This window comes from Anomaloglossus baeobatrachus, chromosome 3, assembly GCF_048569485.1.
Source record: "Anomaloglossus baeobatrachus isolate aAnoBae1 chromosome 3, aAnoBae1.hap1, whole genome shotgun sequence".
Classification (NCBI taxonomy): Eukaryota; Metazoa; Chordata; class Amphibia; order Anura; family Aromobatidae; genus Anomaloglossus; species Anomaloglossus baeobatrachus.
Window position 1 is genome coordinate 652,022,292 of NC_134355.1, and position 14,020 is coordinate 652,036,311.

A 14,020-nucleotide genomic window follows, 5' to 3' on the forward strand; every position below is an offset into this window, starting at 1 on the left:
TTGGACGTGTCTGCTAATAATAATGATAATTTGGAGATAAGGCATGTATTCCCCTTTAATATTATTCCAGGAAAGGAAAATGTACTTCTAAATGAGTACAAGGCAATGATGGTAAATTAATGACTAAAGCAAACTTTATCTAGTTAATGTTACTCTAAATGGTATTGACCACATTTTTTAGTTTTTACTTATACTGGGTTTAGGGTCTTGTTACTCTAGGGCCATAGAGATGTAATTGAGGAGTCTTATCAGGTTTACCAACATTTCATCCCAGTTTGGGTTCTTATCCAAGAAATCCATCATTCTTGATCCATAAGAAAGCTACATTTAGTTTGGTCTGAGATATCTACACAAGTTTTCATATAGGGAGTTAGATTTCTCCTCTTAAAGCTGCTAATATATCGAAGAATAAAGGCAATTTACATTACAGGACCTTGAACAAAGCAAAATGAACCGGGCAGGGAGAAGTGTTTGGGTTTCTGCTGGGCCTGTACACAAGCCTGCCCACCACATCTTCCATCAATGGGGGTTTAAAAACACATTCATATCTACATTTATATCATGACATTTACACTTAGGCTTAGCTGTAATTTAGAAGCCAAGACAAATTAACAGTAAAGGTCCAGTCACACTAAGCAACTTACCAGCGATCCCAACAACGATGGGGATCGCTGGTAAGTTGCTAGGAGGTTGCTGGTGAGATGTCACACTGCGACGCTCCAGCGATCCCACCAGCAACCTGACCTGGCAGGGATCGCTGGAGCGTGGCTACACAAGTTGCTGGTGAGCTCACCAGCAACCAGTGACAAGCCCCCAGCGCCGCGTGGAAGATGCTGCGCTTGGTAACTAAGGTAAATATCGGGTAACCAACCCGATATTTACCTTGGTTACCAGCGCACGCAGCTACACGTGCAGAGAGCAGGAAGCAGCGCACACTGAGCGCTGGCTCCCTGCTCTCCTAGTTACAGCACACATCGGGTTAATTACCCGATGTGTGCTGCAGCTAAATGTGCACAGAGCAGGGAGCAGCACACAATGCTTAGCGCTGGCTCCTTGCTCTCCTAGTTACAGCACACATCGGGTTAATTAACCCGATGTGTGCTGCAGCTACACGTGCAGAGAGCAGGGAGCAGCGCACAATGCTTAGCGCTGGCTCCTTGCTCTCCTAGTTACAGCACACATCGGGTTAATTAACCCGATGTGTGCTGCAGCTACATGTGCACAGAGCAGGGAGCAGCGCACAATGCTTAGCGCTGGCTCCTTGCTCTCCTAGTTACAGCACACATCGGGTTAATTAACCCGATGTGTGCTGCAGCTACATGTGCACAGAGCAGGAGCCGGCACTGACAGTGAGAGCAGCGGAGGCTGGTATCAAAGGTAAATATCGGGTAACCAAGGACAGGGCTTCTTGGTTACCCGATGTTTACATTGGTTACCAGCCTCCGCAGAAGCCGGCTCCTGCTGCCTGCACATTTAGTTGTTGCTGTCTCGCTGTTACACACAGCGATCTGTGCTTCACAGCAGGACAGCAACAACTAAAAATGGCCCAGGACATTCAGCAACAACCAACGACCTCACAGCAGGGGCCAGGTTGTTGCTGGATGTCACACACAGCAACATCGCTAGCAACGTCACAAAAGTTGTTCGTTAGCAGCGATGTTGCTAGCGATGTTGCTTAGTGTGACGGGGCCTTAAGTATCGTGGAAGACTAGAAGCTCTCGACATATTTACCTTGGAAGACTTAAGAATATAGCACCAATTCAGAACCAGTAGGTATTTGAAAAGAATTCCAACATGAACAATTGGTATAGATATAGCAACATGTGATATTAAAACTTAACCTTTAATTGGGTTATTTAAAATAGATATACAAACTGTGATCCAAACACCATTTAAAACCTGGAAATGATGGGACCAAAGTGTGCTACGTGTATCTATGGCACCATCATTTACAGAAAAGGGGAACGGGTAACGTTCACCTAGATAAACAACACCGGAGATGTGCTGAGTATTACAACACACAAATAGCTGATGTGGTATCACTGATTAGACAGATGCTGTGTAAGTGCAGCCTTCAAAGATGAGTGTATACACAAGAAGTAGCATGCCACTCAACAGACAGAATATTGTCGCTCAGCGTCATAAACATCAGACCAAAAAGTAATGTGAATGTCCCACTATGGAGCTAAACTAGTGTGATACGCTCCATCAGGGGACAACCAAAAACATGCACCTTGACAAACAATGCCCAAGAAATAATGACCTCATAATGCATATACCCTGCTCAATACCGACAGCGGCAGGGGGTCAGGGACAATAGGATGTCATATACAGTGTAATGTTAGGACCACTTAATGTGGAACCATCTCACCCAATCCTTTTGTCGGTGAGGTGTCGTCCTTCTCCAGTGCTGCTTAGTCCAAATACCGGCACGGGGGGAGCAGTGGCTTGGTCACTGGCCCTATCTAGGATACCACTGACCCTTAGATAATCCACAATAACTCCCGCCCTTACAAGGGCAGTCCACAGCTGGCCCTGTTGTGGCTGACCCTAATATCCATCAAGCAGGTGACTCCCGACGCGTTTCACAACAACTGCTCATCAGGGGAGGCTTGAAACACCTGAAAATCGTGGTTTTGGCTCAGACTTAGAGCTCAAACCTATGTGGCCAGATAGGGCCAGTGACCAAGCCACTGCTCCCCCCGTGCCGGTATTTGGACTAAGCAGCACTGGAGAAGGACGACACCTCACCGACAAAAGGATTGGGTGAGATGGTTCCACATTAAGTGGTCCTAACATTACACTGTATATGACATCCTATTGTCCCTGACCCCCTGCCGCTGTCGGTATTGAGCAGGGTATATGCATTATGAGGTCATTATTTCTTGGGCATTGTTTGTCAAGGTGCATGTTTTTGGTTGTCCCCTGATGGAGCGTATCACACTAGTTTAGCTCCATAGTGGGACATTCACATTACTTTTTGGTCTGATGTTTATGACGCTGAGCGACAATATTCTGTCTGTTGAGTGGCATGCTACTTCTTGTGTATACACTCATCTTTGAAGGCTGCACTTACACAGCATCTGTCTAATCAGTGATACCACATCAGCTATTTGTGTGTTGTAATACTCAGCACATCTCCGGTGTTGTTTATCTAGGTGAACGTTACCCGTTCCCCTTTTCTGTAAATGATGGTGCCATAGATACACGTAGCACACTTTGGCCCCATCATTTCCAGGTTTTAAATGGTGTTTGGATCAGTTTGTATATCTATTTTAAATAACCCAATTAAAGGTTAAACTTGGAAGACTTAAGCGATCTCCACTTCAGATCCCAAATGAAGTTCGGCGTTGTCAGACAAAACCAGAACAGTGTTACTGGAGCTAGAAACTGCTTCCACTGAGCCATCAGCTATTATGATGCATTCGATGTCCCCTCGGTCCTCAATCACAATGTACTCCTCTTCTCCTTCAATGACTATGAATTTATTGTCCAAATTTTCCACCTCAACACTGTCTTCCACAGTTTCCAGAGAATTGTCAGGCATGTCTTCTCCCCATGGAAAGTGAAGATAGTTCATGGTTATGGTCACTGGACTCCTGATGGTGGGGTCTTCAGCGAGCAGGGCATGAAATAATTCTTGTGCTTTAGTGGAACATTTGGTCCAATGTCCTGGTGGGGCTGTTTGGTTTCCAAAACGTTGCCACTTGATAAAATCTTTGAACAGAGGATCGTCTTTGACGGCCCTTTCCCAAGGAAAATATCCCGTGAATGCAACATACAGAAGTACACCAAAGGCCCATGTATCCATGCTGGGTCGCAAGACTAAAGCTTCATAGCTTTGCAATTGACACAGCTCTGGGGACATGTAGGGAATGATGTGTGACATTGATGACACGAGGGTACCGATGGCTTGTGTCAGGCCGAAATCACTCAATTTAATATGGAAGCAGTCTTTGTCCATGAGTAACACATTATCTGGTTTTAAGTCTCTGTGCACCAGTGAGTGATCGTGCATATATTCTAATGCACTGGTCAACTGTAGCGCACAACGCTTCACCATCACTTCTGGAATTCCAACCTGGAAAAGAAGAAACCATTAGATACATGCTGCCTTAATTAGAGAATGTGGCAAACAGAGAGGAAGGGCTGCTCTGCTTTGTTTTTCACCACTCTAAATCGGTAAGCATTTTACTACATACACCAAACACCTCATGACTTTTGTGACTACAGCTCTGACTGGTGGAAGTCAATGATATCTATTGCTGAAAGTCTGAGGGCCTGGTTGAGTGTCTTCTACACTTATATTGAGAAGTGACTTCCAGTCCGCCAGGCAAACACTGCAACAATTCGGCCAGTAACCACTCCGGTCACGTGGTGCAAAGGAAGAACGGGACAATCTATGGGAATAGCAGAAGATGGCTAATCTGTGTTTTACTACATACAGAGAACGTGCCTTACTGATAACTATCTGGTGGTGAAATAAAGAACCCGGAGTGGTAATTTAGAATACGGATTTCCAACTGACTCTATAGTTCAGTGTTCCCCCAACTAAAGTTCTCAAGAGCCACCAACAGTGCATGTTTTCTGTATTTCTGTAGTATTGTATATGTGATTTAATTAGCTGAACAGGTGGTAATTCCACCCGTGCAATACCACTGAAATCCTGAAAACATGATCTGGGGTTGGTGCACACTGCACTAGTGGATGCACAATTCCTAATAACAATGTGCCAAAAGAGGCAATAAGGAGTCTTGAAAGAACTAGGGGTTGCAGGTTAAAGAACACTTTTCTAGGTTTCTAAATCAGCTGTAAAAATGAGAAATGCCACTCCTTACCACACGTCAGAATATTTAAAAAAAAATCTGGCCAAGATTCTACAGCTACATATTCAAAAACACTTTGTGATTGTAAAATGCTTACACTGGGTTCGATTAGCGAATGGAGAGTTCCAGCAGGGGCCAAATCCTGAGTCAGGACATAGAAATACTCCGCGTCCACGTAGATTGGGTGGGTGAAGATGATCCCTTCGTGACCCGATAAGGTGATGGACACACACAGCTCGTGGAGGAAACTTTGTTCCTTTGTCTTCCTCTTCTTCTTTAGTTTAAGGGCCACGTGTGTTCCTGATTTTAAAAAAATTGTTTAGATGAAATAAAATTAAAAATAAAAACAAAAACAAATACGAAGTAGAGAATGGGTCTTATTTTAAATATTGGTATTTAACCTCTTATTACATATATATTCCTTGAGCTCATATTAGTTTTGGAGCACTAAGTGACCTATGTCATGCTGATCACACGGTTCAGCTTCTGTATTGGTGTGATCAGCTGCAGGAGCCTGAGCGATTATACACAACCCGGCTGTAACGGAGTACTGATGACCTCCCGATCCTCGCAATTTTACCCCTGATATGCAGCTGTCAGCTGTGTCAGAGGCCCATGGGCTGCTTGTGATGGCGCTCCTCATCGGCCACCCTGTAGGGCAATGGTAGATGGCGGTAGGTGTCTATAGGGCTGGTGTTGGTGGGAATCTGCTAGTCAGGTACAAACCATGATTTGTAATATTTGGCGCTGTATGGGGAGTGATATGTAGAGCAAGGGAGCAGGGCGTCACATGTTAAATTTCCCTTGGAGGACTAATAAATATTGTAAACCTGTTTTTTAAATTTTTTTATAGGGATGAAAAAATGAAGAAAACGTCCTCCTCAAATGTGTGAAACCCTTTACAACCATTTGAAGTACCTATACATCCAAGGCTCTGTCTTTTTAATACAGGCTCGCACACAACCCACGTTTTCTCCCTCATGATTCTGCTGATCTGATCAGCCGACGTGCAGCGAACAGACACTGGGGGATCTCTGATCTACCCACTGTGGTTAACCAGTTAATTCCTGCTCTCAATGTGACAACTGAATGTAACACTGTCTGGCATGGATCGCAGTATTCCTCACCACAATCAGTGGCCCAGTTACGCGATTGCGAATGGCTGGTGGGTTGTCATGAAAGTGGGGAGGGGTCAGCTGATGACCCCTGTGGCTGTCATGACTCTATTCCTGTGAATGGTGCCATAGAGCCGGCATTCACAGGAGAGCAGCACTTCTGCTGATCCCAGTAATGCTTCAGCACCCCTCTGAACAGGAGAAGTGATTGGACAGTGCAGTAATAATGTGCCCTAAGGGGACTAATAAAATCAATAAAAAGTTTAAAAAAAAGCTAAAATTGTCCCATTGAAAATAAAGCGTGCGTGTATGTTTATTATACATATATATATATTATGTGTGTCTGTGTGTATATTATATATATATATACACATATATATACACAATTATAATATAATATAAAATATATAATTATAATTTTATATTAGAATTGTCTATATATATATATGTGTGTATGTATATATGTGTATATGTATGTATGTGTGTGTGTATATATATATATATATATATAATGTGTATGTATGTGTGTGTATATGTATATATGTATGTGTGTATATGTATATATTAATAATCACCAAAAATCGGCCTTGGTAAGATATGAATAATATGGGAATTATATGTAATAAGGTGGTCTCCTAACATAAGGAAAAAATTCCACCACCCACTTGTTCATAAATACAATGGATATTCTGATCTATGTCAACACACAAACCAACTCACAAAAAGATCAGATAGCAGCAATTAGTGTAAGAAAAATCTTTATTTAACAATAAAAAATGTAGAAGAAAAGGAGGGGGTGTAGTAACAGGGAGGATACACAAGATGCCATACCAGAGCAGCTGAGAGCAGAGAAGTGTGCAACGTTATGGAGAAGCCACAAAGCAACCTTGTTAAGAAGTAAAGGGGAAGCAAGCAAGTATTATTGAATTATATTCAGGCAGGGTCCCAAGACAGAATAATACAAAGGGCATCAAATGGTGGCAATCAAGTATTAGCGATAAGCACACATACTCACAGCTGGAGTGGCGCCAAGTCCCATCCGACGCGCGTTTCAGCGTCAGCCTTCGTCAGGGAGGGGTGCGTGGCGACATACCGGCAGGGTAAGTGTATTTATGTAAAGATCCAGCCAATCACTATCCGGATCAAGTAGACGGCGCATGCGCTGTGCAGATCGGCACAGAGCCCAAGCAGAAAGGACGCGTCATCGTCGCTTGGCAACCGGAGTCGTCCCACTATGAGTCACCGCCACACGTGACAAAAAGGTCACGTGACGCGATGATGTCAGAGGGGCGAGTACGGAGCTCGGACAATACAGATACGCCCACTGCGTGAGCGCTGTCCGGAGACCGCGCATGCGCTGTAGATCCGGATAAACCAAGACATGAAGTATATTATAAACTGGTGCTTATTACCCAGGGAGTATATACATTAGTCAGAGCAAACAAGGAATGCATATATACATTAATCGGAGCAAATAGAAAAGAATATAATTCATCAGTTTAAGATAAATAGTTCCTATATATATATTTAAGAAAACATACATATATACATATACATATATACATGTGTATACACAAAAAGCATACATGGTGTAAATATTAAAAATATATATATACACATGCAACCCTGCAAGCTTATTAAAAATCTTTCATACATATAAAAGAGAAGCATCATGAAAAACAAAGGAAAAAAGAAAAGCAAGTGATAAAATGTGAGAAAACAGGCTCACTGAATAAAGTGTATAAAATGTATAAACTAAGTTTTTTCTTCAACTAAATATAGCTGTATAGAAAAAGATATAAAAAATTGTATGGCTATAATTGTTGCAGTGTAGGGGTGAAAACAAGTGTATGAATATGTGTAAGGAGATCCGTGTAAAATAAATAAATGTATTGAGAAAGTGAATGCGACCTGAAGAAAAGACAGTGGCAAATGGACAGAGTGCATACACATACAAGAAATAGTGCAATAAATGTGAATAATAAATATTATAAATATGTTAAAACATAATGATTCTTGAAAAGATGTATGAAATGCGATCAAATTTGAAACAAATTCCTGAACTAATATAACTTTCAAAGTATATTCTGGGTCCACCGATGATATGAAAAAAACTCTTGTCCTGGGAGTAATCATAGGCTGGATGAGAAAAAAGCAGGAAACATCATGATGTAGAAAACACTATAAAAAGAAAAAGAGGTTTAGTGAGATACTAAATAAAATATGAAAAAACCCTTTTAAAAAACAGAGAAAATCCCTGCCAAATATGTACTGATGATCAGAAGGATAAAAACAAGACAGAGAAAAATGTTGCAATACATAGAATGTGCATACATATACATACAATATGTATATATACACGGATACACATCTACGTATATATGCATATAAATACATACAAGCACATAGGTTGTAAATGCAGAGACCAATATTACATCAAGGAAACCAAGGGGAAACTTTTTACAGGAATGATGTAAAACTAAGGTTTTCATTTAACCCTTTTGGATGTATGGTATCTAAGGTCCAGATCCAGCGACTTTCACATTGGGCCAATTTTTTGGCCACATTCCCTCCACGAATATTCATAGGGACATGGTCAATGCCGCGGACTTTCAATTGTGTTGAGTCACACTGATGGAATTTTCTGAAGTGTTTCGGAATCGTCTTAAGTGACTCAATGTCGTCCTCATTTTCCGCCGCTATGATGTCACGAATGTGTTCCCTTACACGTACTTTTAGGGCACGTGTAGTCAAACCCACATAAATTTTCCCACAAGGATAGGTGGCCTGATAGATTACAGCTGTTGTAGTGCATGTAATATGGTGTGTGATGGTATACGTCACCTGTCCACTTGAATTTGGGAAAGACGTGGCTCGCTCAATATTAGGGCAGGCCACGCATCTCCCACAGGGAAAACAGCCCCAATTAGTTCGTATCTTAAGGTCAAAAATTGGCTTTTTTGTAGGTTGGTAGTGGCTAAAGACCAGCATATCCTTCAAATTCTTGCTCCTCCTAGCTGTGACACTAGGATTTGGTGAAAGATACTGACTAAGGGATGAATCTGAACGCAGAATCGGCCAGAATTTCTCTATACTTTTCCTCATTACATTCCATTGTGAGTGGAACGTTGTAATAAATCTGACTTGTTCTTTTTTCTGTTTGTCCTGTTTGGTGTACAGTAGGGTTTGTCTGTTGTTGTTGCCTGCTCTAATGCAGGCTGTGTTGATATTTTTCCTACTGTAACCCCGTTCGAGAAATCTTTTCTTCATAAGATCCGCCTGTTTCCAAAAATCTGAATCAGTGGAGCAAACTCTCCTTAGGCGTAGGAATTGTCCTACAGGAATCCCTCTAAACATCTGTGGGGGGTGTGAGGAAGTCGCGTGTAACAAAGAGTTCACCTCCGTATTCTTCCTAAACATATCCGTTTGGATTTGGTTTTTCTGATCTCTTCTTATTACAACATCCAAAAAATTGATTTCCTTCATGTCGTATTTATATGTAAAGCGGAGGTTGTATCAGTTTACATTTAAAGCTTCAAAAAATATCCTTAATTCCTCAGCATTGCCCCTCCAGATGATGAAAATATCATCAATGTACCGGGCCCAAAATATGACCCGGTCCATTGATGAATCACCATCCGAGAGGAACAGCTCCCTCTCCCACAGCCCCAGGAAAAGATTTGCATATGATGGGGCACAGGCCGCCCACATTGCTGTTCCCTGGAGCTGTAGGTAGAAAGCATTGTTAAAGATGAAAAAATTATGCGTCAAGGTGAAGTTCAATAATTCCAATAGAAAATCAGTAAAGCCAGTCTCCATATTACTCATTTCTAAATAGAAAGAGGTGGCTCTAATACCATCTTGGTGACGAATGGAGGTATAAAGCGCCTCTAGGTCGCACGTCACCAAGAGCATGTCATCTTCAATATAAACCTGATCCAATATATATATACACAATTCTAATATAAAATATATAATATATAATTTTATATTTGTCTATATATATGTATATATGTGTGTATGTATATATGTGTATGTGTGTGTGTGTGTGTGTATGTATGTATGTATATATATATATATGTGTATATATATATGTGTATATGTATATGTATATGTATATATCTATATATATAATTGCCTTATTCTGTCTGTCTGTCTGTCTGTCTGTCATGCTCCGAAATTGTGTCCTTACGGTGACACAAAGCTGATTGGCCGCTGGGCTCGCCATGGCCCCGCCCCCCCACACGGATTGGCCTCTCGCCCCGGCTCTCTGCAGGCCCCGCCCCCCTCACGCAATGCACGCTCGCTCTGGCCCAACTGACACGGAGCCGCGACTCCCAGGTGAGTACACACACACACATCACACTCACTCTCACACACACCTCACACATCACATCCACACATCACAACATGCTGGGATATCGCTTGCTTCTACACCGGCTCCGTCAGGATCCCAGCAGCGCCAGACATAACCTTGCGATGCTGGGATCTTGACGGAGGCCGTGAAAGCTGGTAACCATTATAAACATCGGGTAACTAAGGTCCCTTAGTTACCCGATGTGTATCATAGTTACCAGTGTACACCGGCTCACACTCACTCTCACACACACCTCACACACACATCACATCGCATCCACACATCAAGGTCCTGCAGCTGCGGAACATACAGACACATAACAGCACACACACACACACACACACACACACAAATCAGATCACACTCACACACACCTCACACATCACATCGCATCCACATACTCACAACATCCTGGGATATCGCTTGCTTCTCGGCCTCGATACGGTGCTGTTGTGAGCTTCCAGGACCTGCGGGAGGATCACATGGCCAGAAGCATGTGATACCTCCGGATGTTGTGAGTATAAGCGCGTATGTGCGATATCGTCAGTGTGTGTGAGTGTATGCAATCGGGTGTGTGTGAGTGGATGCGATCGGGTGTGTGTGAGTGGATGCGATCGGGTGTGTGAGTGTCGGCAGAGGAGCACGGCGTGCTGGAGGAGGCTGGGAGCAGAGAGGCTGATCATGGGGAAGGCTGGGAGGAGAGAGGCTGATGCTGGGGGAGGCTGGGAGGGGGAGGCAGGGACGAGGGAGGCTGATGCTGGTGGAGGCTGATGCTTGGGGAGGCTGATGCTGGGGGAGGCTGGAAGGAGAGAGGCTAATGCTGGTGGAGGCTGATGCTTGGGGAGGCTGATGCTGGGGGAGGCTGGAAGGAGAGAGGCTAATGCTGGTGGAGGCTGATGCTTGGGGAGGCTGGGAGAGGGAGGCTGATGCTGAGGGAGGCTGGGAGGAGGGAGGCTGGGAGAGGTAGGCTGAGAGAAGAGAGGCTGATGCGCGCACACACACACACACACACACGCGCGCGCACACTGCACAACACACCACACACACACACACACACACACACACTGGGAACCACAAACAACTGCCCTACACAGACACCCACACACACAAACACCGCGGCACACACAAATATACGCACATACCGCACAACACACACATTGCACAAAACATACCTCCCCCCAAAACACACCACACACACACAAACCGCGCAACACACACACACAACGCTTCAGACACACAGCGCTCCACAAACAACGCAACACACATACAACACCGCTCTCACCCCCCGTCACACCCAGACAACACCCAGAACATGTACAGCGCCTACACAAACACTTGGTAACTACACACAACAACATCTCTCTATAATATAATATATGTGTGTGTGTATGTATATGTGTGTGTGTATATATGTATATATATGTATATATATGTATATATATATTACACATACACGTATATTAAAAAAAAGTTATGGCTCTTGAGTCTTTGAGGTAGAGAAGGAAAAAAAACAAACTAAAACTTGTAACTGTCGGGTGGTGAATGGGTTAATCTGGTAGCTTACAAAAACAACCCTGATTTTTCATCTGGCTGCAGTTACTTGAACACTAAAAATATATATTAAAATATATATTATACATATAAATAAAATTATATCTATTTTATATGGAATTTATTATATTATAATTTAAAAAAAAAAATACTGTAATGATTATTAACTGTTTACAGGATAAATAGTGCTAGACAGAAAACAAAGCTAAAACTAAATATTTTCCTGCAAAAAAAAAACATCCTCCTACACTTACAAGAAATTTTAAATAAACCTGTATGATGTTTGTGTGTTTTTTTTGTTTTTTTTTTGTTTTTTATTGAATTGTAGTTTAGAGTATTTAGGTGCATACAACGTATTGCCTAACACCAATATGGGGAGAAATTAAAGAACCCCCCCCCCCACAGTAGATCTGCCAGTGTTTACTTGGTGCAGGACATGAAGGGCAGAAAACTTAAAACTGGCAAATGGTTTGTTTTTTTTTCTAGAAAACGTTTAGTGATTTATATAAATCCCCAAACTCTGCCAGACAAATGTAACTCCCCCAGAAATACCAAAGTGCTTATATAGCGATGACCAAAGAAAAAAAAATATTCTGGCTCTTAATTAAAATGACCATGGGAAAGTAAAAATTGGTTTTCCCTTTAAAATGGGCACATCCAGAAAAAATAAAAAAAAATTGGTTTTCATATTATATAATGGGATTTGACCTTTATACAAAATTGTAACTTTTACAAAAACTGTATGATTGTGTCTATGGCTTTCAGAAATATTGAATAGACTTTAGAAGAAGCCATATAAAATGACTACTTCTCACGTGTAATGTTGGACTCACCGGTTTTCTTCTCCATAGCCATGACCACTCTGCCGTAGGTGCCGCTGCCCAGAGTCTCCAAAATCTGGAAATCCTTCTCGCTGGTCTTGGGGAGCTGAAATGATCCAGTTGCTTCCATTGTAGCTTAGATTTGCTGTAAAACAAAAACCATCCTATCACGAAAAGGAAAATGCAGATGTGAGATGACATTTGCTGTAAAATCCAAAACTGGAGCGGTACAGAATGAATATCACAATTTCACACACACTATACATATTGTAAGCTGGCCGAGGGTTGGAAAGATTTCAGTATGAAGACGTCGATAGACCTTTTACATAGTGATTAATGGGGAGAGGGGAATGAGCTGTTATCACCATTGGTTGCTCATCTCCAGAATAAAGGATGAGACATATTAAAACCAATAAGTCCCATTCTTGTCCCAATTCTCCCCGGTGTCAGATCAGGAATATCACCATACATACTAGATTACTAGATGGTCCCAAATCATTGGGTTTGGTAAATATTCATCTACAGAGTAAATCATACCTGGGCAATGTAGAGTCAGTTGGGTTTTCTCAAGTTGATTCTGATGCAATGTATCCGGAGAGCTGCAATCTCACTATTAGTGAAGTCACTTCTCTAGGAGTTGGGTGCAATGAAGACCTTGTAGGAAAGATTCACATCACAAATGTCTGCAGTGATCCAATGGTCTTATAAGGACACCCTGGCCAAGAGATGGCCCTTCCTACCCCTTCAATAGACAATGGGATAAATGGCCGTCTAGTCATATGGTAATGAAGATCTCCCCTACATCACCAGTCTATTGTATGGGAAGTTCATGAGCAGATCAGGTATAAAGGACGTCTGGGTGGAGGCCACAATTTGTTTTTTCCATTGTCTGGTAATTGTTGACTTGGCCAACATTTTTTCAGATGCATTTTTCTCGCATAATGCGGTTTTTACATGACAAACGTATTGACACTAAAATATCCAAAACACTGAAGAAAATTACATACGGTTTGTCTAAATGTTCTGTCAACCATCTCGTTACTTAAGCCTTGCAAAAATTTGCATCCGGCTTTTTAAAGACAATGACCAAAGTTTTCTTGATCCTGAGAGGTCACCAAAGAGAAGTGATCACCTGAACCCACAAAACAATCTATGGTGTCTACAGGGGACATTACTTGTTATGGGGGCATCATTGCTTTATTGGTGGCACTCAGAATTACTTATAGTAGGGGAGTACTTAGGGGAGTACTATCGTGTGATTGTCTAATCGCTTATTCTTTATACAGCGATGCCACTGCATTTTTGTATATAGTAAATATCACGTCTGTTTCCGGTACGTGTGACATGTGT

General features: G+C 42.2%; 1 protein-coding gene across 1 annotated transcript; it reads right to left on the reverse strand.

Annotated features, from left to right (window-relative positions):
- Window positions 1-3,310: 3,310 nt before the first annotated feature.
- Window positions 3,311-12,800, reverse strand: LOC142297379 (serine/threonine-protein kinase SBK1-like). The gene is made up of 3 exons (XM_075341606.1): window positions 12,683-12,800; window positions 4,924-5,126; window positions 3,311-4,081 (listed from the first exon to the last, which is right to left on the reverse strand). The coding sequence occupies exons 1-3, from the start codon at window positions 12,798-12,800 to the stop codon at window positions 3,311-3,313; spliced, it is 1,092 nt and encodes a 363-aa protein (XP_075197721.1).
- Window positions 12,801-14,020: the final 1,220 nt, after the last annotated feature.